The following is a 25042-nucleotide window of genomic DNA, read 5'->3' on the forward strand; positions in this document are numbered from 1 at the left end:
TAGAAACATCCCAAAATGTATTACACTCAATTGATACAATTAAAATAAATCACAGGTTTAAGAGGAAATCATGAATGTCTAATTCACTAATGGCATTGAAAAATGTCGAATGTGCTGACGTTTTTTGGGTTTTTCTGATTTTGTGACATTTATTACAACTAGCTAAAACACTACTTCAATTGGGATATTTCCAAATGATTTTTGATCTTATTAAAATTTCAAGCCCATCCCTAAATTCAAACTTAAATTTAATACTTCATCACACAAACAAAATAATTACCTAAATTTTAATTATGACTAGGATGTACATTTAATACAAAATTACAGAATCATTGTTAGCCACCCTACAATTAGGATAGTTCCCCCCACAGGTGCAAGTCTCCCAAATTTGTTATCTCCAGTGAAAGCGTGGTAATAGCAAGCTCCTGAAAATAGCGTTGTGCCTAATATTATCAACGATCCACTCTGTAAAATCAAAAATTGAATAAAAGCCCAAAATTTAAAAATCCACTGACCAATTTTGGATTTTTACACAGCGGTACTCCCATCAGTGCCAAAGTGTGCAAAAAATGGTATCTATTTCCCGTTTCAAAAATCGGTTTAAGCTCATCGGCCTTGTCCTTGGGGTACGATCTGTGGGCCCCATAAGCTCCCAAAGCCACAGCCGAGGCTCCCATCAATCCCGCCAAACGTACGAAAGGGCCATTCTCACTCGCCAATTTCCATAAAGGTTTCGTCTCGTGGATTACAGTGACGGTTTGTGGAGAAATTGGGATTTTATCGGGCTACAAACAAATTCAAAGAATGGCAATTGAAACAATGTTTTGACTCACTAGAACGTAAGCTTTGACACTTTTTGAAACAGGATTGTCGTATACAACGTAATTTACAAAATCGTGAAGCCCCATTTTACTCAATTATGCGATTTGGGCCCGAAAATCGCACGGATTTTGGTTCGAAAATAAAAGACCTACAGTTTTGACAGTTATTTGACAACACAATCAGCTGTTTCCCAGGTTTCCGCGAAATGATCTTAGTGACTTTTATTTTATTATTTATTTCAGACATTTACAAAAGTATTAAATTTTATTATATATAAATAAAACTTACATTCTTCGCCATCTCATCAAACAAATAATCAGCACACAATTTATCTACTAATTTGCAAACAATAAGAAAATAACCTTTCGTAACCTAAACAATGCTACCAACTTGAATATTCCAAACGAAAAATTTTGGTAAAAGGATTTTCAAAAATTAATAAGGCCTGTATTTTCGATCTTTGTGATAAGAGTTCCGGTCTCTGTAATGATCAGAACGGTAGTCTCTGCGGTCATTGTATCGATTTTCACCCCTGTCTCGATTAAACCGAGCTTTGCCATACCACTGGCACATTATTGGGGGTTTGGGGATCCCCAAGTCGTATATTCTCTTGTATTCAAAATCAGCGTCGGTGAATCTGTCCGAAAACTCCAAAGCACATTCTTCCAGAAAAGCTTCTTGTTCACGGCTCAAAGTAACAGACATTGTTGAAAAATAACAGATCCACGACACAAAATCTACCCCTTTTTAAGCAACTCTAATTCCCATAATACATTTCTGGTACACAAAAGGCCAAAAACTTGTTCTTGTTTACAAACTACACAAATTATTAAATTGACAAGTGTTGACAGGAGTCAAAAGTGAGGTTAAGAAAAATTAAAGTTCCTAAAATCAAAAATAAGAATGTGGAATGTGAGAAATGTGGGCGTTAGGGACAGAATTTTGAAATAAGAGTAAAAACAGAAGACAAAAATAATTCCCCGGTATGTGTTTTAATTATTTTCTGTGAAAGAAATCTCAAATTGGTAGTTTTTCGGCAAAAAGTTCATAACGTGGTTCATAAAATTCAAATAATTTATTTCGTGCCGCTTTTACAGTTAGATATTATTGATTGACCGCAATGAATTGTACATTAATGATAATAATTGTAGGTCATCTGGTGTCATGCTATTAATACCAAGTATCCTTTTCAATTAAAGTCGTTGCAAAAGTGAGTCATAATTGTGGGAAGTAGGTAAATACTATCTAATCTATTAGAACATGCCGAGATAGCAGCAAGTAAACAATGGCAAAATCTAGCTACAGGTAATTAAATATAGACCACCGCTTGATAATAATTTTTCCTTGTAGTAAAGTTGACGAATATGGATTCGAAAGACCTGATAATTTTAATTATGAAGCCTATGATGAGTTCATGTCAAACTACATGAGGATACTAACAAGGAGGTCCCTAAGATGGAATACAATAAAAGACAGCAGTTATGGAAAATCCAATACTTTGAAACGTTTCATACGCAAAGGCATTCCCAGTGACCGACGAGTCGCGGTATGGATGTCAACGTCAGGGGCTAGTAAATTAAGAGATGAGAGTCCTTACACTTATCAAGAGTTAAAAAGGAAGATTAACAATAGAGGGCTCATTGAAACCATCCAAATTGATCTTCCAAGGACATTCCCTGACAACATTTATTTTACAAATCACGAACATTTACCTCAGCAGCTGTTTAATGTGCTGGCCACGTTTGCTCATCAAAACTCTGAGGTGGGCTATTGCCAAGGATTGAATTACATAGCCGGCCTATTGTTACTCGCGACGAAAAGCGAAGAGGCGTCATTTTGGCTACTTAAAACATTAGTTGAAAAAATATTACCCAAGTATTATATTCCAAGCATGGCTGGCTTGCTCACAGATTTAGACGTTCTAAATGTTCTGATACAAAAATCTGAACCTACCATTCATCAGCATATACAAAATATAGGCATGCCTTGGGCTTTGGGCACGACTAAATGGTTTATTTGTCTGTATTCGGAAGTTCTACCAACTGAGACAGTTTTGCGAATTTGGGACTGTTTATTTTATGAAGGTTCCAAGATTTTGCTACGAGTCGCTATTACTTTAATCAAAATACATAAACCACTAATTTTACAAACTTCGGAGTTAAGTGAATTAATCGCATGTTTTAGAAATATGCGCAGCCATGAAAATGTTATTAACTGCCATCAATTTATGAATGTAAGTTTTCACAAAAAACAAAGTATGTAAGTACTAAACAATTGTTTTAGGATGTGTTTAAGCTTCCAGGCAGCTTTCCTTCAAGTAATTTAGAGAAGTTAAGAAGGAAATATCAAAAGTGAATAAATTACGTTAGTTTTTATTTTTGTATCTACATGAATCTAGTCTTTTTGTCTACTTTATACAGCCATTACATTTTTGAGTGTTTTACAATTTATTTACATGCTAAAACGTACCCTAATCGCTAGTGGTTATCTCGAATGTTTCTCTAAGAAATCTTTAGCTTCGTTAATTTTTGATGCTAAGTAGGGGGACCCTCCTCGATCTGGATGATTAACAGCCATCACTTTCTTGAAAGCGTCTTTTACTTTTGCTTTGCTCGCCGTTGGACTAACTCCTGAAACCAAATTGTTAGAATATCACGAAAAATAAATCACAATCCTAACCTAAAATCAAAGCCGCTTCTCTGCGATTCATTTTTTGATCAAAACCCCCTTTGTAATATTTCGCATTGGCCATCGTCTCGGCATCGAATTTTGGTAAATTTTTCATTGCTTCGTTTACTGTTTTTGTCACATTTGGGAGCTGTCGCAGGGCATATCGCCCTGCGAAACCCACAGCTGCCAAGCCCAACCCCGCTAAAATTATCCCACCAGACTGAAAAAACGAAACGGTATTAAGTACATTTTCCACATGAAAAACCTACCATTTTTAAAAATTGCGCATTAACAAATTTTGGCTATTTTTAAATCACATGCAAAAAATTCCAGAAACAACACTCAAATTTTGACAGATTTTCTAACCCGCAAAGCTACCAACCAAAGAATTGCCAACTGTGGCTCACTTATACCCAAACCCTAAACTCACCCGCGGTATTCAAATTAAAAAATACTCAAAAATCCGTGCAGTGTTCATAATTTGATTGTTTTTAAGGTTAAGTTGCGACTACGAGATATGCAGGGTGTAACGAAAAGATGGGGACAAAAAGTAACCTGAGATTCCCAAGTTGCACCGTTTAAAAGTTAGAGAACGCCAATGAAATTATGATTTAGTAATTAATAACATTATTGTTAACAGAATCAGAAGAAACTAAAACCTAAAATTTTTGTCCGAAATTTTGTTGTCTACTTTAATTATTTATTACTATAAAACCAAAGTCGATACAAAAATTTTTAAAAATACAAAAATTGTTTAAAATAATGGACTTTGCGAATAAAAAAGGAATTACGCCACTTGGATTTTGTATAACAAAAATATGTCTTAAAATGTGTTGCACCCTGTATTAAGAGTTGCGTTGTTTTATAGTAGGCGCGAAAAAGGTAGTGAGAAAAAATCACAATTTTAGGTAAAATGGGAGTTTTGTACATTTATTCAAATTAACTACAATCTAAAAGTTTAAATTTTATTTATAATGAATTAATATAAATTATAATATACAAACAAAGTGTAAGTCTGGAAAGAAGCTTAAATGAAAATGATACTGAAAAAACTCTTAAAATAAACCATCAAAATGCTGGTTACCTCTCCGACCTATAAATGAAGCAGGAGCGGCCATCATGTAACAAATTTTGTTAAAGGATATAGACAATACATATCCGCCATGATTTGTAGGCATATTGTATTAACAGTTAATTTCAATATTATTAAATATAATTAAAATAACTTCAAGTAACATCTAATTCTTACAAGTTGGTTCGTCTGAAAGTCATAACAAAACCTAACGCAATAACGATTGAATGAACACATTTCAATCGAGTTAAAAGAGGGGAAATAAATATACAGTATTATCTATACAAATAAGCTATATGTATATTTGATAATAAATACACATAAAATACCTGTGACATGATCGGTAGTTACTCTACCACGAAAATGTAAACGTAACAGTAGTGGATATATACATAAAATAGATTGCCTTACTCTAAAATTAATTTCGTGAAAATAAATAGACACGAGAGTAAATTTTTTCATAAAAGTTAAATTTAGTTATGACTTCAAAGTACATATCAAACAAGAAATTATCACAAAATAATAATGGTTATGTCATTATTCACCATAATAAAAGCACAAAACTTCATTTTGCTAGTGATATTTACATTGAATTTTATGTTAGAGACAAACTGTTTACTATCTATTCAAAAGCACTCGAATCATATGAACATCATTACTGTACCATACATGAACCGAACCGAGTTTTAATAAAAAGCAGTCGAAAAAGGAAACCTTGCGGCCAGTAACAGTATTTAGATTTTTCGAGCAGCTTCATGTATTTCATTTGATAAGAATATTAATAAATGGGACTGCTTGCAAGAAAGGAACGTAAGCAGAAATGCATTCCGGTCAATATAAAAATTCGAAAATGCGTCAGGTCAGGTTTATATACATACATATCACATGTCCCACTTTTAAATAAATAGACAAATATACATGTGGCTCTTGAAGCGGCATGGTACAAAATTCACGAAGCATTGCAAATACACAACGAAATACATTCAAAAGGCAATTCAAATGTCAAGAGGGAGGTGAAATTTGTACCGTGCGTAGTACTAAGTGAGGTGTGGCCTTGAAACTTTACCTAATACGTGTTAGGAGTGTGTTCGCAACTTTGTGTTATATCAGGTAGCTCAGGCTTGTTTTCCTCGTTTTGCGACGTCTCTACTACCTCTTCCTGAGATTCCTGCTCTTCACTCACGTCCTCTTCTTCCCGTTCCAAATCCGGCATCAATTCCAGCGCCCTCTCTAAAGTCTTCCTCGCACTGGTTGACCTCTCCAAAAAGTATCCATTGGAACTGTCATTACTCTGTGCTGGAGGCGACCAAGTACTATAAGCGTATTGGGTACTAGCCGGGTACTTTCGCTCCAATTCATCCTGTAGCCACGCCACTGATGCCGTCCAAGTCCTTCTCAAATCCGTCTGATTATTCAACATCATGCGAGCAGCTTGACATTTACTGAACAACGCCACCATACATTTTATACACTGATAAGCTCGTTTCTGATAATGATTCTTGGCACGTACTATCGTCTCTAAGAGACCTTCGCGTTCCTCAGGAACGCCTTTGATTGCGTTATGGATGCGGTGGGTTTGCCACGAGTCTTCAATCACTAAAACGGATAAGAGGATCTCGATGTGATGACGAAGTTCCTGACAGTAAGCGAATGCGATCTGCCACAAGAGTTCGGAAAGAACGGTGCGCGAAAAGTGAGGGTTCTCCCATGAACAAAACTGGAGGAGTTTGATGGCTTCGTCGGTTAAATTGGTGTCCTCGATTACTTTTTTGATATAACTAAAAAGAAAAGTTACACAAAACGGTTTCTTGTCCTATCCCACGTAAGACTCTCAGGTTTAAAATCTCTTTTTTTTGCCAACGGACTTTTGTGAAATTTAAAATAAAAGCAACTTAGAAGATGTGACGATTCAATTAGTATTAGTAATACCTCAAGATAACAACAATATTTTCTCATTTTAAAATAAAACGAAACTACTATTATATTGTTTAGCACTAAAAAATAGACCTCTACACAAAAAAATAACTAAATCACTGGTCTGAATCACAGAAATACGTTGATTAAGTTGTTAAAATTTTGACCTAATTTTTTAAAAACCTTTATCGAAGTTAACTCTAAAAACAGTTTAACGTCTCCAAGTACCATTTTATACACCTCGAAGGCCTATGGTAAATTAAGTTAGGACACCTTTAGAACTGTTGATGCTAGTGGTGGTACTTTGGAGAATCTTTTGTTGTGTTGAATTCGTTTCGTTTCTAAGTTACACTAGGCGACATGATTTTTCTAACAAGCATAATTCTTGGTACCAATCTTATCACAGGGTGTGTTAGAACTCGATCCCAGAGAAAAAATTCAAGTAAGGTAAGATACCAGGAACATGGAAAAAAAAGTTTAAAAAATTCCATCTGTCAAAAAAAAAATTTGACATTTTTTGATAATGATCATCTTGTATGTTTTTTTTTTTATAATTATTCAGTAAAAGTACAAAAATTTTGCCAATAAAAACCACAAATAACATTAAACCGGGTTACAATTTAGCAGCCTGTAGCAATCAAACTTGAAAAATTGTTTTTCAACAAAAATAAATAAGAGTCAAAGTGCAAAATTTATAAACTCATAACTTAGAAATTTTTAACATTTTTTCCATGTTCCTGGTATCTTACCTTACATGGCATTTTTCTCTAGGGCGCGAGTTCTGGCGCACCTGTATATTTTTTGATAAACGTTAACCTAGGGCATTATTATGACATTTAAATTTCATCCTTTACTACCGATTTGAAATCGCAAATCAATTATTTTCCGTTTAAGAAAGTAAGAAATGAATCTTTTTTGTATCTAATGAGACAAAATTGCCCTATAGTAAGTGATGCGAAAATTCAAGAAAGAATTTTCGGATCACCACAAATCTGGAAAGTGATCTGGAAATGAAGTTTTTGTGCAAAATATAATACTCAAAAATTATGTAATTGCTTGAAATTTCTTCGCATAAATAAAAATGGAAATTATTCTAAATTTATCTAAAAACTATTTCTTTCTACAAAACTTTAGACCTATACAATGACAATGATGAGGGTTTTCTGCAGGTTTCTGCAAAAGGAAGACTTTACTCCTCATAAAAATAAAAACAAAATTCTTCAAAATATTTCTTTGTTAAATTTGTGTTCAATTTATTATCTAGTGTTCCATTTTGTGTATTTTAAAATTAGAAATGGTTTAAATAATTTTTTTAGTTCAGTCTATATCGTGAATATGAGTGATTACTTCGACCACTATTTAAATAAGAAAACAAAAAAACCTTATGTGATGGAGAATTTCGATGACTATTTCCTCACTAAATTTAAGCTAATCAAATCTTTCAAATTTCTGAGATTCATCCAATCAGATTTAAATTACGAGATAATTCAGCACGGCTAAATTATCGCGAATCTGACTGGATGAATCTCAAACATTTGAAAGATTTTATTGACAATTTTTATTTAACAAATTATTGTTTTTATAAATTTTGTTCGGGAAAAATTAACGACAATTTGGTTTGAACTCGGGACATTACTATGTATTATTTTTTGATTTTCTGAACAAAATTACATAGGATACCAATGTGAGAAAAAAAAATAAAAAAAATGTCGCGTGGTGCTGTTATTAATTTTTTAAAGTTAGAGAGACAATAAACGTCGAATAGCAATATCATTGTTGCCCAGGAGCCAAGTGATAATATCGTTCTTTTCTTTTACAGCCGCACATGTTTCTGCATCTTCAGCCATTTTTAACACAACATTATTCTTTTTTTCTTATAAGCGTAACCTCTTTCAAGGACACATTTTTCCTTTTATTGTCGATTAATAATTTGATATAAATTTTAAGTAATTTAGCATATTTAAAAGACATGTTAAAATAACATTTTAAGGGCTAGGATTGTTTTAGTAATCCGCCTACTAAACAATCTAAATTTTAAATTTTGGTAGAATCCGTTGACAAAAAACAGAGATATTAGATTCGCAAGTTTTAGGTGAGACATCCTGTATAATATCACCTACCTAGAACGATTATAGAGAATATCGGCGGCTTGAGAAGATATCGGCATAATATAATCGGGACACATCGGATCCGCATACGGATTAGGTAAAATGGGGCCACCCGTACTCGACTGGCATTTGGAACTAACATCACAGCAACGTATCAAACATGAAACTAATTGATTTAACTTTCCTAATTCTGTATACTGGTATTTTATCGCCGGTCCTGGACCTTCATCCAATGCGACCAACATAAACGTAGCTGGCACGTTCATTTTCAAAAGTTGAGCCTTCTCCTGTACACCTACAATCAATTCATTGTCACTTTTCCAACCCCCCATAAAACTCAAACTCAAATTTTACCTTGATTAGCATACATGTGAAAAACAGAACAATAATGCGGTAAATGACGCCCATGTTCGCTCACTTCCCTTTGAAGTAGACCCAAAAGAGCCCACAACACATGATCGCTCAATGACGCATTAGGATCGGGATTATTCATCCCGGGGGGACAAGGACACGGACCGTCATTGATCGAAAAATGTGCCAATAAAACGATGATTTTAATAAAAGCGGATCTAACTTCGTTACTCGGACAGCTGAGAAGATAGTCGCAAAATCTGTGCATGTGACTGAATAACATGTTGTGGGCGAACCATGACCGAATTGCTGGCGAAAATCGCAAGTGCATACATAACACATCACACCTATAACAAATATGAGAATTTTTATTTACATTATGAAGTAAAAACCCACCAGTCCATTGCAGGACCGCGCAAGTTCTTTTTCGTATGCCATCCAGTGTGGAACAGAAAATTACTAAGCAGTTGAACGCTGAGTAAAGTCTGTTGTTCAATCAAGTCGTTTGTTTGGCCGGAACGAGGATTCGATTGCGCACAACTACTGGCTAATTTTTTTATAAACGAAAAATATTCTATCGAGAATTGACTCCTATGATGAAGGAATTTGATGTTTTGCTTGCGGATGCTATTCTCTATTGCCACCGGCATTTTTAGATGTGTTTCTCTTCGACCTGCTGAAAACAAAATTTAAATTTTAATCCCTCACAAGAATAAATTATTTACTTATTTTCATTTCGTTCATCGCTTTTGTTAGATAATTTTCTTCAACGTCATGTCTGGTATAAAAAAGCATATAGGCGTTCCACCACCGTTTTTGTCTTCTGTATGTTGTTCGTTTCAACATCGGATCAAATACCTCTCCCATGTAATCGCCCCCAAAACATTGGACTTTCATTTCTTCGTCTTCGCCCATTCGACATTCTGATACGTCACCGTCATCGAATTTATACCACCTGACTTCACCGGAAGCATCCCGGTGTCTAATATACGAATAATAGTGACCACCTTAAGAAAAAAAAAATGTATTTTTTTTACTTTGATAGGGATTTATGTACCTGAGGCTTGTCCTGAATGTACAACTATCCCAGACAAGCGATATTTAGTACATGTATCACTTGCATTAGGATCTAAATCACAGTCTATAATCTCCCCTTCGATTTTAGCCAACCCCGAGACAGTATACGGCTCCATATCTAAATCTCTAGGGAACTCAAAATAGTCGTTAAATTTGATGGCACAAACTCGTTCAAAATCATATTCAAATCGTTTCAACTGTATTCCTAAAATAGGTGGTAGTTTCTTAACACACAGTCGTTTCACTGTTACTACTTTTTTAGCACACTTTTCGCAATAATAAGCATCGGCGCCTTCCAATAATTCACCTAAAACCCGAATTAAGTTACACACCAGAAAAAAAAATCTAATGTGACCCCAACCTTTGACATACTGCTCCATCGAATCTTGCAAACTGCTATGATTCCTTATGTCTACACTAATAACACTGAACGGCTCCTCTTTCGAATACCGATGAGGACAACCTTTACAAATTTTTTGATCAGAATACGAACCGCCCAAAATCTTGGACATGATCTGTTCGTGACCGAGGGTTTTCAACGCCTCGTCTAAACTTTCTATAAGCGACATGAAAAATTCCACAGCGTCCTGTTGTTCCCGCAGATTAACTGGCTCACCTGAAATGACGTTACGATCGATTATAAAACCAAAAAACTCTCACACAAGTGCCACCTTGAAGTTTAAAATGTCTCCAAAGTCCCCTAGGCACATAGTATTGAAGGCGTGAACAGGCCAAGTGACCGAATATTGCTTGTACCTGCTTCAGAATACCGACGTTGTAATCTTTTCGGTTATCGTCGAAACAATTGCGGTCGTCGGTACAATCGGCATCTAATTCTAGACGCTCTTCGCCGGTGAAATCTTCGTTTGGGTCGGTGGCCGCGCCTTCGGCCGCCAAAATGCCTTCACGGATGCTTTCCACCATGTACAACTGTTGCAACACCGAATTCATGTAGCATGTGGCTCCGGCGTTCTTCAAACCAACGAAACCTTGAAATGGACGAGGACCAATGGTGGGCAGATAATCCCATTCCACTATCGCTGTCTCGGCATCTAATAAACAAAATATTTTTTTCACTACTAGATAGATACCTTGGGGCAAAAATTAACAGGACAACAAAAATTTTGCGATTTTTTACATTGCAATATTTTTGTTATTTTTGGTCGAATTTCGACGAATTTTTGTTTGGCTTACAGAAAAAACTTTGTAAATCATTGAAATTTAATTCAATAACACAATGCGACAAACAAAAAGTCATGTCGTGACAACTTGACAAATTATGTATCATTTTGTTGGAATCAGTGAGACCAATCAAATGCTTAAAATTTTTTTTTTTTAAAGTTCACACACTTTGAACTAAATATTTTTTTTCTAATTTAAATGAATTTAAAATACTTTAACTTTAAAAAATCATTACTCAATAACTATTAGGCAGATTTCCTTCAAATAAAGACCATTTTCAAGGGATGGCCTTGCCCTTTAGAATGATATAAAATTTGAAATTGAATATTGCCAAACTTTTCTTCGAACAGTGTTCAAAGAAGTTCGAAGTAAATCAAAATAATCTAAGAAAAACCCTACGAGTAATTTTTTCGTCATTACCATCGTGTAGAGCATTTGGATTACATCTTTATTAGATGTAATCCAAATTTTCAAAAAAATATACCGAGTAGTTTTCAAGATATGGTTTTTCGAAGTTAAGGTTTACTAATCAAGCATTGCTCTGTACAGGATGCGCCAGAACTCGCGCCCCAGAGAAAATTTTCAAGTAAGGTAAGATACCAGGAACATGAAAAAAATGTTTAAAAAATTCTATCTATCAAAAAATTTTGACATCTCGTTTTTGACATTTGACATTTTTTTATATCTATTTAATGATACTGATGATCTTGTATATGTTTTTTTTTACAATTATTTAGTAAAGAGACAAAAATTTTGCCAATAAAAGCCACAAATAACATTGAACAGAGTTACAATTTAGGATACAGCTTCCTTGTTTCCTCTTTTAATAGCCTATAGCAAAAAAACTTTGAAAATTATTTTTCCAACAGAAATAAATAGTGTCAAAGTGCAAACTTTAAACCCTCATAACTTAGAAATTTTTATAGATAATTTTTTTTTAACATTTTCTCCATGTTCCTGGTATCTTACCTTATATGACATTTTTATCTGGGGCGCGAGTTCTGGCGCACCCTGATAGGAAAAATGCATGTTAATCTTACTTAAAATTGCATTTTTATAAAAGTATTTGTTTTAAGACTCTTCTTTTGCTTAAAAATGGACAATTGCACCTTCTTTGTTCCAATTTTATGAAAATGTTCTTACTTATTTACTTACTTATTTCATTCAGTAGAATGTGATGAGAAAGCATTTGCTGAGAACATTTTCAAAAAAAAGTTCAGAAAGCTAGAACAAAGTGAATAAGTTGGAATCTGAATGGAAAGTGATTTAATTTGAAAAAGATCTGTTCTTATATTTAAAGCTACTGCTTTAAACTTCTCGATCCTTTTTGCTCAATGATCAGTGATCATTTTTAGATCAAAAAATTCTTTATTTGCTTTTATTAGTACGCAGGTACTCTTTGTTTGTTTTAATATTTTAGATTCATTTAAATTGTAAAAAAATTATTTAGTTCAAAGTGTGTGGACTTTTTGAATTTTTTTTTAGTGTATTTGATTTGTCTCACTGAGACGAACAAAATGACATAAAATTTGTCAAGTTGTCACGACATAACCTTTTTTTTGTCGCCCTGTGTAATATTTCTAGTTTTGTCTTCTAAATGTGATACTCAAAAGATGGAGGCACTGTTATTTTACTTATTTTTAAATTGAGCTGTGATGTGCGACAGAGACTGATTTCAGAAAATTACCCATTCTTTTCTGAATTATGTACCACATTTTCCACAATTTTAATTCTTGAGACATGAGACATAAACCTTCAAAAAAAGCATTACATTTCCAATTTCTCTTTGGTGACATAAGCAATAATTTTCGGTTTAACTACCTTTTTATGTAGCCTACTTTCTGAACGAATATTTAGTAACATTAGAAAAGCAACATCTTTTTCAATGCTTTGTATCTCCAGGGACCCAGAAGATAAAATTTTGAAATAAATTAGTCCTCATTCAGAAAAGAATGTGCAATAATCTGAATTAAGTAAAAACTTCATTTTGTCTTTGTTGCACACTATAACTCAATATAAAAAAGTAAAAAACAGTGCTCTCTTTGTTTTAGGTATAACATTTACAAGACAAAACTAGAAATGGGAATTGAATTAAATTACAATGTTCTGCAAAGTTCGTTCTTTAAGCCGAAATCCGTCAAAGAATAACAAAAATATTGCAATGTGAAAAATCGCAAAATTTTAGTTGTCCGGTTAATTTTGGCGGCCAGTGTATAACCTTCCATACTATTTTTCTCGCATACAATAAAAACAAAAGTTACCACTTACCCAAATAGAACATTTCCGTCAACATGTTGACCAACTGCTTAAAATTCTGTACACAATTCAAACAGAGCGAAATCAAAAGATTAAAAGCCGCTGCTTGTGTTTGCGGTGTATCACAAACAGGTATCGCTGGATCTTCACCCAACTGTCCCGTTTTGCTCAAAAGCAACATCAATTTGCTCGCCGGGAAGAGAAAATCTTCAAGCAACTCCTTAATAAAACTCCCCGTATCGGCACTTCCTAATTCGCACTTTTGTTCAGGCGTAAGAAAATGAAGCAACTCTTTCGTCAACGTCAAATGTCCTTCAATTAGAACTTCATTTTTATCTCTCGCCTTTCGCAACCATGCAACTTCTTTGGCTAATAAAGCGTCAGCGTTCTGTAATGGACAACCCGTCAAATAAGCAACGTTCACTAACTGACTCAACAGTTGAAAAAGTTCGTGCGAAGTATTAGCATTCTCCAACACTAACGTGTCCAATAATGAAAACAGCAGAGGTGTGATCGACTGAAGAGCTAATCGACTTGCAGCACCACACGTACAAATGATGATCAGTTGTTCGGCTGCGGCGATGCGAACAGCGCAACTGGGATTCAATAGAACTAAATCCGTAATAAAATAAGGCCACCTTTTATCGTGATAAAGATGTTGCAAACTACTAGGATTCAGGACTAGAGCAATGCTGAGCAGTTCCAATGCTTCTTTCACCAAGAGAATCTCATTGGTGTGTAATTCTAACGGTACGTTGCGTTTCTTTGGATCGGCGAGGGAATGAAGCACTTCAGGTGAGGCGTTCAAAGCATTCAAATTACCACTACTTGCTGCCCACACCAAACGCAGTAATGCCAACGTTGTGTTTAAATCGGGTAGTTCCCAATTTAGGGCTTGACTGAACAAAGCCTGTGCCTGACCGGTACTTCCAGTTTCCGCAACCATCAATTGGGAGAGACCCTGAGATAACTTCATCGACACCTGACGCAAAATCTGAAAAATAATCTCACTCTAACACACACAATTACATTTTTAGAATTTTTTTATTGTAAGAATATAAAAAACCTGCAATTGCTGCCATTTTGTTAATTTTTTAAAGGCATGCTGTTAGCACTTCAAAATTTTAAGTTTAATAGTGTAACTTAACACTAATGGTTAAATGGTTAAATTTTAACATAATTTTGATTCATAGAATACCAATTCAGGATTTAACAGAGTGTTATTTTTTTACATAACACTTCAATCACAGAATAGCCCTCATTACTTTGTAATTTGACTAAACAAACATAAAACTTGAAATTCTTAATATAAAAATCTGAATTTCTAATTTTCAAAATTCCAATTTATAGTAAACATTCGGAAAAAGTAAAGGGAACTTTGACTAGTAGACTTATCATAATTACGTCATTTTTTTAGACTAAGGCTTTATTAACCACTTAACCACAATTTTAGTAAAAAGTGCGTATGTTTTATTGGTTTTAAAAACGATACAGTTGTGAAACTTTGTAGTTATCTTTTTAGAATCGCAAACTAAATAATTACTCTACTAAACTTCTTTTGATATACTCGTACTTAAAAGTAATCATTTATAGTAGCAGTAACTATTGAGTCTAAATAAAATGTTACTTGTAAGTCTTTATAACTTCATGGTGAAAAATAAAGTCAGAAAAACGTTTTTGCGACTTCATTTTACGTACTCAAAGGGTGGTATCCACTTAATAACTTTTTTTTTGTTATTTTAACATGGCTACTTTAAAAAATACTTTGTAGTTATGTTTGAAGAATTTCTTCTTCAAACATACTTTTACAACGAATAACAAGTATAAAGTAATTGTTATTAAATACGCCATATTGTTAAAGCTTCCAAATAATATTTAATAAAATATAAAATTAGTAAAAAAAGGTTTTGTAATTAATTCAAAATTACAAGGTTTAAATGTCATTATATACTAGTACAATAAATATTGAATCATATTTCAACTCTTGAAATTAATATTCTTTAAATAACTTTAAAAGCGCTGAAAATTCAAAAAAATTTGGTGGTGCTATAGTTAAGTACCAGAGTTTACTTTATTATGTTTCTTTTAAGAATAACTTAAATATTAAAGGTATAAATACTTCTGGCAAATAGAAGCACAAAAATAGCTTTAAAATGTTTCAAAACGTAACATTATTATTTAAAAAAATCTAGAAAAAAATAATTGTTTTTTGTTTAATAATTACAATTTTAAGGGCGCGTCTGTTTTATGCAACAAAACTTGGATTTGTTTTAAGATTTAGACATCTTGTTGACTATAATTTGCTTAAACATCTATTTAGTAATTATACTCGGTAGGTAGTTTTTAAACTGTATTGCTGATATCCATTGATAGAGCTAGGAAATTCTGTTAGACATTATGGAATACCTGATAATTCTGAGAGAGACGAAAACAAGACTGTAAAATTGTAAATACTTTTCATAAAGAAGGCGAATAAACCACTTTTCTACGTATCCATTGAGTAAATTCGTGGTAATTATAAAGTCGTTGAAATGTAATGTCGGTAGTGACGAAATAGTAACAAACCAGTTTTAGGGCTATTCCCCACTTTGGGAAAGTCTACGAAATTATAATTACATAATAATCTATCGTAGCAATTTACTTTGAAGTTCCAGAAAAAGTGAACGTACGTAGCCACTATGAAAATTGCTGATTGGGAAGTTTAGAAACTATTTTGTGGTGTTTCCGGTTAGAATCCAAAGTTAGAATTTACTCATTAGAAGTCCGAATTCCGATTTTCAAAATCAGAATACCAAAATTTAGTTATAAAAAAACAGAATTCTATTGGAATTCCACGTTTGAGTGTCACCGTTAAAAATTGAAAATTAATTAATTACCTGATCAGAATGTCCAGGAATCGTTCTTAGTGCCGATCTAAGATGCATTCCAGGCGTTGTGATGTTTTCGCTGCTCGGTTCTGTTTCCGGTGGTGTATGATCTTCACTCAATCTCACAAGTACATGTGCAACAGACGTTAAAATAAGTTTACAAATTTTTAAAACTACTAAATATGCTGATCTACGAGTAACATTGTCGGCACTTGACATAAAGTTGTTTTTCGTTAACATTTCTAGAAATAGATGAGCCTCGCCCGACGTCATAAAACTGTATTGAAATTCATAAGTTTTTTCCGATAACGGTTCTATCGCTGGCATCAACATCGCATATAATACTTCCAAGTTATACAATACCTATGAGAAAAACAATTAAAATCAACATTTGATCAACCTGAAACATACTTCAGCTGGTGTAGCACTGAAAAACATATTATCCATTGTAATATTTTGTTCCCCGGGAGTGGTAAAAAGAATTCGCAATTTTTCCGTTGTTTCAGTATCACAAGGCATTAATTGGAGAAGACCGTAGCCTCCATCTCGCAGCGGGGGGTACTCCAAAACGCTCCCGAGATGAGACAATTGACAGAAAAACTGAGCGTAAACGTGTTGAGTCGACATGAGAACACCTGGTAACAAATTTTCCGCTTCAATGTTAGGTCCATCGTAGGGATGTTGTGGCGACGAAGTTGAACTATCGGAACTACTGTCTTGTGACGATGCCATATTGGAATTGACTTGCATCACCTTTGCCGAAATAAGCTACAATTTAGCTAAAATTACACGACTTTTTCACACAATAAAATAATTACCATTTTGTCCCGAATTGGCATCTGTGACAACAACTTTCGATCATCGGCCGGATCCAGAAGTTCCCCGTTAATAAAAAGCTCTAATTTACAGTGAACCCCCGGTTTGATTCGGCGCAAAATGTGCCTACGCAATGACGCCAACGTATCGTTCGAATGTGTAAACATTTCCAAGTCTTCGACTTGCCGACTAGGACTTGAAAATCGCACAATCACCGCCAAATGTTTCCCTCTGCAAGCCCTATACAACGGTAGAATTTTCCTCTCTCCCAAAAAAGCAATATCACATTCACTTATATACTCATGTAGGACACGCATCACTCTACACATTTTCACAGCCTCGGCTCTGATCCTATTCTGCATTTGATTCTTATTGAAATCTTTGTCGTTTTCCGTCTTTTGCAACACTGTGACCGTATCGTAATGAGCACGCAGTCTGTCGTGACACTCCGTTATAAAATTCTCGTGGAATTCCATCTGCGACTGCTGTAATCTCGGCCCTAAATTCGTACTAACTTCGCGTAGTAATTCGATCGCTCTTTCGGCGATGTCATCGGGACATAAAGTCACCACTTTCCACAAATAGTCTAAACCGATCAGATCGGGATCTTCGGTAAGTAGGGAGCGCCGTTTCAGTTTAAGTTTTTCAGCTTTGGTGTTGACTGCTTTGAAAAAACGTTCAAAACATTTTATTCCGCTTTCGGTGAGTAAAAGCGGATCAAGTGTTAGGATGTTGTTTTCGAAAAAGTCTTTGTTTATTCCGGGATCTAAGTCGGGTTCTTCACCCATTAGTTTCGAAAACCACTTGAAACAGGCTTCGCGATCCGATTGAAAAACTGCATTTTCGGCCAGACATTGCCAGATTTGTTTAGCCTGCTCTTTGCACAACCACAGTTGTCCGTCTTTTAGAAGAAATCTGAAAGGTTTTTCATGTTTAATACAATTAAATCAATCCGCAACATTAACTACATTAATATCGAATTATTATGTACAAGAAAATTATTGAGATTCACTGAGTGAAAAGTTTAACTTTATTTGCTATTCTCGCGAACTGAATACATAGTCTACACTTTTCCCAGTGGCATTAAATAATAACACTACTCAACAAGCATTTTGTGACTGAGATGAAACATTTATTTTTTGTTCAATTCTATGTGCTAAACTCAAAAATGATGAGAAAATTCCATAGCACGTCAGATTTTAAAGTTAGACATTTTAAGATATCATATGTAAGTATGTTCGACAAAATCGCCGAAAAACGAAACACTTAAAATTCATTTTCTCCATTCTCATTTTAATTTTTTCCCCCAAATTTGGGTACCGTTAGTGACGAGCAAGGGAAAAGGTTCCGCCAGGATATACTGACGATGGAAAAGAGGGACCAAGGGATATGGGATCCAGCTATGATGAGGGATTACTGCTGGTACCTGATAAGGGAAGTTAAAACACTCTACAAAAGAAAGTCAGCTTTTGCAAAAAACTCATCTACAACAGATTTATGTTAGAATCTTATACATCTTTCAACATTGTTCTTGTTTAGTGAATAAATTAATTTCTTTCGTCGTCTATTTAATTAATTTCTATTTGAAATGAACAACTTTTACGATAAAATATGAGAAAACTATTTTCCTGTAACTTAAAATCTGTACGTGATGGAGAATTTTTCTTACCAAATTCGTAATTAAGGATGTTAATGTACCCTGATACACGTGTCAATAGATCATTCACATTAAAGAAAAAAAAATTGTTGGGTAGTGTAATAGATAATATCACCAAGATAAAATTACCAACTTTTACAACGTTGCTCACTCCATGCATTAGTTAACAGTTTTGCTCAGTATTTTGTTTATTGTTTTTACACTGATTTTAATACCAACATAACCCTTTTTTAGACAATGCAGTTATTTCAATGGCTTCAATTAATTCCAATTTAAATAAAATAAACTCTTTAATTCAATCAGAAACTTTTGAACGTCACGAATAAATTGCACTAAACTTAGTCAAGCAGAAATAAAGTCAATGTCATGTAAACGTAGCCAATAAACTAACTACATATTTATTCTTTAACTCAAATAAATGAGCTAAACGCTAATAATAAACAAGTGTCTTCAATTTTCAAATCAATATTCTGATATTTTTAAGTTTCTGAAATTCTAATTGCACTGTCCAAGTTTTCACTTTTTTTCCCTTGTTTAAATGTTAGAAGCTGTATTTTTGGAGTGTTAATTACTAATTTGGAACTATCTTAAGTTTTTTTTAATGGTATTTGAAGTTTTGAAAAAAGCCTTGAATTCAAAATTCAAAAATTAAAAAAAAATAAATCAAAAGCAGATTGTCCTTATTAATTGTTTTATGTATAAGCCCAACTCTTTTGCTTCTACGAGTATCAGTCTTACTTTCTCGTCTAATTACGTTTTTCCAAGTACCAAATTAAGGAAATTTGATTTACGTGAGGTTGCAGAGAGCAATTTCATAATCGAATTAAAGAATATTTAAAGTTAATTTTGGTTTATATTGAAAAACTTAAAAAACAGATATCTTCTAAAATATTGTATTTTTTCAAGACCCTAAGTCAGTTTTATTTTATTTTTTTATTTCTACTTAGAATTAAAAAATGTAAGGGCCAGTTTCATAATCAAATTAAAAGGACTTTAAAATTAATGTTGGTTTAGATCCTGCTGATTACTACGGACTTGTTGGCAAAAATTTCACATTCTAAAGCAACATTAATTTTAAAGTCCCTTTAATTCGATTATGAAACTGGACCTAATTGAAATAAATATTTAGCAACAAATTAAAAATCTATCATTTTTGATACAAAGAACAAATAATCTTAAAAGTTGTGTTTTTCAATAATTTATTTAGACATATAAAAATTCCCTTTTTTAATTAATGATAAACAAGATATTGAGATTGCCTGTACGTATTCACAAGTTACTGATGAAAAAAAAATTTATACAATAGGGAATATTTAAGTTCTATTCTAATATGTGGTGGAGACAATATTGCCAATTTAATTTCAAAGTCACAGGTCACTTTGATAAGAAATTTGATTGAAGCATTGTAATTACGATGCAGCTTGATTTTTTTTTCAAATTCCTGATCAAAGTATTCTCCGACTTCCAAGTTAAGTTGGTAACACTGGGTGGAGGTATGGCAGTTGATTATAGGTATGTTATTTCTGTATTTCTAAGCCTACGCATATCACGTCATCACAAGATCAAATTTTCGTAATATGGTACATGAAAAACGATTGTAAGAAAAAGTAATAAGTTTCAAATTTGTTTTGCATGAAAAAATCAATAGAGACAACCTATTCTTATTCTGGACCTTTTTTTAAACAGAAAAATTCCAATAAAAATACTCGTAAACAGCTAAAAAAAAATTCATTTAGTATAAAACACCTCCTTCAAACTAAAATCTAAATGGGGATTTTGGTGATGAACAAAATAAAACACTTATTTTCATCACATTTTGTAAACTAATGCACTATTAAATTTAATTCATTCTGCCTTTGCAACGGCAACTTAAAAGCAGTAGAAAAAATGTGTAAACTCGTGTAAAAAAATACCTGAGAAAATTCAGTCTTTCTTGAACTTGCAAAGCATGGCAGTAGCGTCCATCCGGGACGTAAGTTTCGCTTGTTAGTTCCGGCTGTTCTTTATAAAGATTACGTAGATGATCCATATAACTCGTAAGACTATTCGTAACTAAAATAACGAGCGAGTGTTGACTTTGTAATCTCTCGATAACCTCCTGTCGGTAATACATATGATGTGTCCTTTGTCCATGTCCCCCGTTCGTATTTTGCTCATACAGCAAGCAAATTTCGCGTATCTGTTTCAAAGCGGGCAAGACCCACATTTCGCCGTTTTTTAACTCCTCAACACACTTATCCAACCACACAGTTTTCTGTGCATCTCTTTCTTGCGAACAACTGTAATCTAGAATTTTCACATGTGCAGACAACGCCTGATCCATGATTTCCGTGGTCACATCTTCGGCATGAGCCAAATTCCAAAAAAGCGTCAACACCTTATGCGCCATCACTCCGTCTTTATCGTCTTCGGCCAATCTCCGAATGAGCTCCAACAATCTCTCTCTTTGGCGTTTCGACGCCGACGTCCAGCTGTTTTGAAAACACTCGAACAAATGGTCCAATTGGTCGGCGCTGAAATCCCACGCGAGTTTCGCGAGTAAATCGTGGACGTTTTTCACGATCGCTTCGTGTTTTCCGGCTTGAGCTGCCCACACAGCGTCTAAATCCTTAAGACTCAACGCTCTTTCTTTTATTACGAAACGCAAAATTTTCTCCAGCTTTTCCACGTATTGGGGTTGGTGGAGCGAGTCGCGTAACACGATTTCCAAGACGCGATTTTCATTTATCCATTTCTGAAATGAACCAAAATAAAATCAAGAAATAGGAAATTTCTAATAAACATACAGCCATTCTTTCTGGAGTTAAATATTCCTCTTCCTCAATTCCGTGATGTCTATTTGGGTAATAACTAACGCTCGAAATAACTTTATTTATTTCGTTTAATGCATTCATTTTTCCATTAAAACTGGAAATTTGCAATTGTCTTAAAATCATAGTGAGACGGAAACCTTCAAGAGTTCGGATTAGTTCTTCTTGATTGGGAACTCGAGAGGCTAGGTTTTTTGATGATTTTATTATAGCCGAAACTATATCGCTTTTACTTTCATTTTTTGCTTCTCTTTTTAATTCATCGTCGGTCAGTTTTTCTAATATGCCAGGAACCATCTCCTGCAATTAATTCTTACTTTAACTCCACACATTTTTTTATGTAACTCAAAGTCAGGAGTCAAAAAATATTATTGAGAAAACATTTACACAACCAGCGCCATTCGACAAAGTGTAAGTGGTAATAAAATGTTCAAAAGCTCAGAATATAACATCCCGCTAAAATACACATTTTAAATTGGTAAAACAGTTAAATTATTGTTTTCTTTATATAAAATTCTTTATATAAATTAAATATTATTAATATTATGTTAAAACCTTTTAGAAAAAAAAAATGTTAAAACATTAAAATATTCAATAAAATTTGTAATAATAAAATACATATTATGACAAACATACTTTTAGTGATATCAACAATTATGTAAAAAAAAAGACTTTAATGTGCAGGTTGTTTTTCATCTCATTACCGCCTTTAAAAGTTCATGTATTTTAATTTTTTACCGTAAAAATCATGAGGTATAACAAGATAATGATTCTCTAGAGTCTAGATAAAGAAACAATACTGTTACAAAATTATCTTATTTGAAATACTGATAAAAAAGAGATTTGTCACAAACCAAGAGGACTCTGGAATTAGTTGTACAAATTTTTAGATTGAAATTATTTAGAAGTATTTAAGTTAGAACTGTCGAAATTACTTTGGAATTACAAGAATTATTTTGGAATTACAAAAATTATGTTAGAATTACAAAAATTAATTTGAAATTATAGAAATTAATTTGCAAATAACGGAATTATGATGGATTATTGAAACTTTAAATTTTTTTTTGGAATCATTTGAAATTATTTAAAAATTGCTGGAATTTATTGTGGCATTACTATGTAGAATTCTTTTTAGAATTCTGGAATACTTTTTGAAACTATCGAGAGTTAATTTCTTTTCAAGATTACATTGAATTTCTTAGAACTATCAGAATTAATTTGGCACTACAGGAATAAATTTGGAATTATAAAAATTAATCTAAAAATAATGAAATTACAAAGGATTATTAGTATTACTAAAACTTTGGTAGATCTTTTTTGAGATCTCTGGCATTTCGGTGAATTTTTTTTAGAATTGGTATTAGTTCACATTTTATTCAAGTTTACGTCCCTCATTACATTTTTTTTAACACAAAATTTGAGATTAGTAAATATTTTTAATTTATAACAAACTACCCATTGAACAGAAGTTTTTAAATTTGACTTTACACTTGTAGTAAAATAAAGGCAGTATTCAAATCACACACTCTGGCTTCCACAAAACGCAAATTCTTGAAGATTATTAATTACAAACAAATAATAACATAATTTAATTACCTAAGTTTGCAAATATTTTTTTAATCTTTTCTTTGAAGATAAATTTTAAATATCAATACCTAAACAATTTTTGTTGATAAATGTTGCCACTAGAGGCTCTGGTTGTCAAATATAGCTCTTTTTGGTTCTTCCAGTAATAGAATGCATTACTAAAAATAAAGAATATGCATAATTTTGTAGTAAACAATGCAATAAATAAATTTTTGTATGTTTTTGTCATTTTAAATGTTTGAAAAAGATCGAGTCTATTGCTGAAAAAACTATACATCTAGCAATTGAGCGTTAAAGAACACTTACCAATATGGGTAGAATATACTTGTTGATCGTATGTGGAGTTAAAAATTCATAACAAAGTCCAAACGGTCGAAGAAGTGCAAATACTACAGAAACACTTAAATTTTTACCACTTTGAAACCTATCTAACAGTAACTGGAATCCCCCAAGTTCCCCAAATCGATTGATGAGATCAACCAACCACCCTCTAGGATTTCTAAGATCATTTGACGGTCTAGCAAACAATTCCTCTTCACTTAAATTAGACCCAGGACCCGCCGTTTCACTCTGTCTTGACGAATTGAAAGTGTGAAATTTATTATTTGGATTCAAAACCATCGCCAACAAATCCAATAGCGGAAACCAATCGTGAGGCAGTTTAGCAACACATAATTCAATCAATTTCAAGCAGTTGTTGTGGATGCAAGCATGGATATTCGCCTTCCAGCTAGAGACGGCATCATCGGTGAGAATTTTGGTAAAGGAGGTGGTAAGACCTTCACGAAAGAACCTCTGACAAGCCTCTGATCTCGTATCCAAATTTTTTCGTGCTAAATCGATTGAAACTTTGAGTAAACATTCTAGTTCTTGATCGGGCAATACTGGAACCACCCATCTTATATTTGATATTTTCTCGTCTAAAGACGCTAGTTTATCATGAGGGAAATCGGGTTCAGCATTTTCGTTTGGTAATTCATCAGTGTTTGCCTCTGACGGCCCAGGAACTGGACCCTATATGAGAAAGTTATGTCATTATGACCACGAATTCGGGCGGTTTTAATGAACTTACTTGCACATCCAAGTTTTCTCCTGTAACTCCCTGACCTCTCGTTGCAATAGTCATTATTTTACTTGGATTCTATAAGAACATTGTCGAGAAAACTAAAACAAATTGACACTGATATCCAACATGATCCAATGTTTTAATAGCAAAGTTATGTGTAGTGAAAATCGTGTAAATTACAGTTTCAAATGCTGATTAATAGCTCTGCATAGTGACAAACGTCAATTTTCCAGAGAAAAATAAATGGGAGTGACAGTAATGAAGTGACAAACTAATAATTTGGACATTTAAATCAACAACGAAAAAACAATGATACTCACCTGTGTAACAGTGACCGAAAGATCACGGGAGTGAGCTGCAAAGGCTGACGAAAAACCCTTGAGCAACAAAAATATTATTTATAACTTAAATTTTTGACAACTACGGGGAAAATCCACCGGCATACACAAAATGGCGCCCCAAAATTAAGGATTAAAATTATTCTAAAAATATACCTCAATTTTCAAATAAATTATTAAAATGATCGTAAACTAGTGTACACCAAACTATAATGCACTAATAAAATGCGATAACGTACACGAGAGAAAATCTTGATTGTTGACGTACAGAACTATTTTTTGCAGGCACGTCGTGATTTTGCAAATACTGCTGCCAACAATACCAACTAAAGTCACTAGAAACACCAACTATCAATCCATTTTTACCCACCCTTGCCACATCTACCAAATATCAAAAAAAGTCGGAAACTAACAAAGCGAATTGTGGCATTTTCACAATAACAAGGTTC

General features: G+C 33.5%; 5 protein-coding genes across 8 annotated transcripts; 1 reads left to right on the forward strand and 4 right to left on the reverse strand.

The window, feature by feature from the left end:
• Positions 1-4: 4 nt before the first annotated feature.
• Positions 5-1259, reverse strand: LOC123013087 (transmembrane protein 256 homolog). Of its 2 annotated transcripts, none has more exons than XM_044411421.1 (3): positions 1111-1259; positions 516-785; positions 5-465 (listed from the first exon to the last, which is right to left on the reverse strand). In XM_044411421.1, the coding sequence occupies exons 1-3, from the start codon at positions 1120-1122 to the stop codon at positions 322-324; spliced, it is 426 nt and encodes a 141-aa protein (XP_044267356.1). In that variant the 5' UTR covers positions 1123-1259; the 3' UTR covers positions 5-321. The 2 variants fall into 2 exon arrangements, with proteins under 2 accessions (XP_044267356.1, XP_044267355.1); XM_044411420.1 differs by lacking the exon at positions 1111-1259 and adding an exon at positions 834-1018.
• LOC123013090 lies at positions 1258-1700 on the reverse strand. The gene has a single exon (XM_044411423.1). The coding sequence runs from the start codon at positions 1525-1527 to the stop codon at positions 1258-1260; it is 270 nt and encodes an 89-aa protein (XP_044267358.1). The 5' UTR covers positions 1528-1700.
• On the forward strand, positions 1674-3265 carry LOC123013086 (growth hormone-regulated TBC protein 1-A). Of its 2 annotated transcripts, none has more exons than XM_044411418.1 (4): positions 1674-1805; positions 1974-2127; positions 2173-3055; positions 3106-3265. In XM_044411418.1, the coding sequence occupies exons 2-4, from the start codon at positions 2108-2110 to the stop codon at positions 3175-3177; spliced, it is 975 nt and encodes a 324-aa protein (XP_044267353.1). In that variant the 5' UTR covers positions 1674-1805; positions 1974-2107; the 3' UTR covers positions 3178-3265. The 2 variants fall into 2 exon arrangements, with proteins under 2 accessions (XP_044267353.1, XP_044267354.1); XM_044411419.1 differs by having other exon boundaries at positions 1790-1918.
• LOC123013089 (mitochondrial import inner membrane translocase subunit TIM14) lies at positions 3175-3872 on the reverse strand. Its single transcript, XM_044411422.1, has 3 exons — positions 3762-3872; positions 3502-3712; positions 3175-3452 (listed from the first exon to the last, which is right to left on the reverse strand). Exons 1-3 carry the CDS (start codon positions 3762-3764, stop codon positions 3307-3309), a joined length of 360 nt encoding a protein of 119 aa, XP_044267357.1. The 5' UTR covers positions 3765-3872; the 3' UTR covers positions 3175-3306.
• A 522-nt stretch (positions 3873-4394) lies between these two features.
• LOC123013084 (probable ubiquitin carboxyl-terminal hydrolase FAF-X) lies at positions 4395-24905 on the reverse strand. Of its 2 annotated transcripts, none has more exons than XM_044411413.1 (17): positions 24576-24905; positions 24262-24353; positions 23496-24203; positions 21579-21902; positions 20706-21526; positions 17138-18050; positions 16731-17087; positions 16329-16682; positions 13465-14446; positions 10686-11066; positions 10376-10630; positions 9995-10321; positions 9663-9944; positions 9334-9610; positions 8941-9284; positions 8599-8881; positions 4395-6342 (listed from the first exon to the last, which is right to left on the reverse strand). In XM_044411413.1, the coding sequence occupies exons 2-17, from the start codon at positions 24313-24315 to the stop codon at positions 5631-5633; spliced, it is 7374 nt and encodes a 2457-aa protein (XP_044267348.1). In that variant the 5' UTR covers positions 24316-24353; positions 24576-24905; the 3' UTR covers positions 4395-5630. The 2 variants fall into 2 exon arrangements, with proteins under 2 accessions (XP_044267348.1, XP_044267346.1); XM_044411411.1 differs by having other exon boundaries at positions 9334-9613; positions 24576-24904.
• Between the last annotated feature and the right edge of the window lie 137 nt (positions 24906-25042).

The sequence above is a fragment of the Tribolium madens genome, unplaced genomic scaffold (genome assembly GCF_015345945.1).
Source record: "Tribolium madens isolate multiple individuals breed KSU strain unplaced genomic scaffold, Tmad_KSU_1.1 Scaffold_96;HRSCAF=242;Tcas5.2_LG5, whole genome shotgun sequence".
Classification (NCBI taxonomy): domain Eukaryota; kingdom Metazoa; phylum Arthropoda; class Insecta; order Coleoptera; family Tenebrionidae; genus Tribolium; species Tribolium madens.

Bases quoted from the DNA above. Each gene is read 5' to 3' on its own strand.
- LOC123013086 (XM_044411418.1), top strand. From the start codon at position 2,108: ATGGCAAAATCTAGCTACAG. The intron at 2,128-2,172 runs GTAATTAAATAT...TTTTCCTTGTAG, and splicing joins ATGGCAAAATCTAGCTACAG to TAAAGTTGACGAATATGGAT. The intron at 3,056-3,105 runs GTAAGTTTTCAC...CAATTGTTTTAG, and splicing joins ACTGCCATCAATTTATGAAT to GATGTGTTTAAGCTTCCAGG.
- LOC123013090 (XM_044411423.1), bottom strand. From the start codon at position 1,527: ATGTCTGTTACTTTGAGCCGTGAACAAGAAGCTTTTCTGGAAGAATGT.
- LOC123013084 (XM_044411411.1), bottom strand. From the start codon at position 24,315: ATGACTATTGCAACGAGAGGTCAGGGAGTTACAGGAGAAAACTTGGAT. The intron at 21,903-23,495 runs GTAAGTGTTCTT...AATTAATTGCAG, and splicing joins AGTATATTCTACCCATATTG to GAGATGGTTCCTGGCATATT. The intron at 14,447-16,328 runs GTAATTAATTAA...ATTATTTTTCAG, and splicing joins TTCCTGGACATTCTGATCAG to ATTTTGCGTCAGGTGTCGAT.
- LOC123013089 (XM_044411422.1), bottom strand. The intron at 3,453-3,501 runs GTTAGGATTGTG...ATTTGGTTTCAG, and splicing joins AGAAGCGGCTTTGATTTTAG to GAGTTAGTCCAACGGCGAGC.
- LOC123013087 (XM_044411420.1), bottom strand. From the start codon at position 908: ATGGGGCTTCACGATTTTGTAAATTACGTTGTATACGACAATCCTGTT. The intron at 786-833 runs GTGAGTCAAAAC...ATTTGTTTGTAG, and splicing joins GTGTCAAAGCTTACGTTCTA to CCCGATAAAATCCCAATTTC. The intron at 466-515 runs GTCAGTGGATTT...TTGATTTTACAG, and splicing joins TGTGTAAAAATCCAAAATTG to AGTGGATCGTTGATAATATT.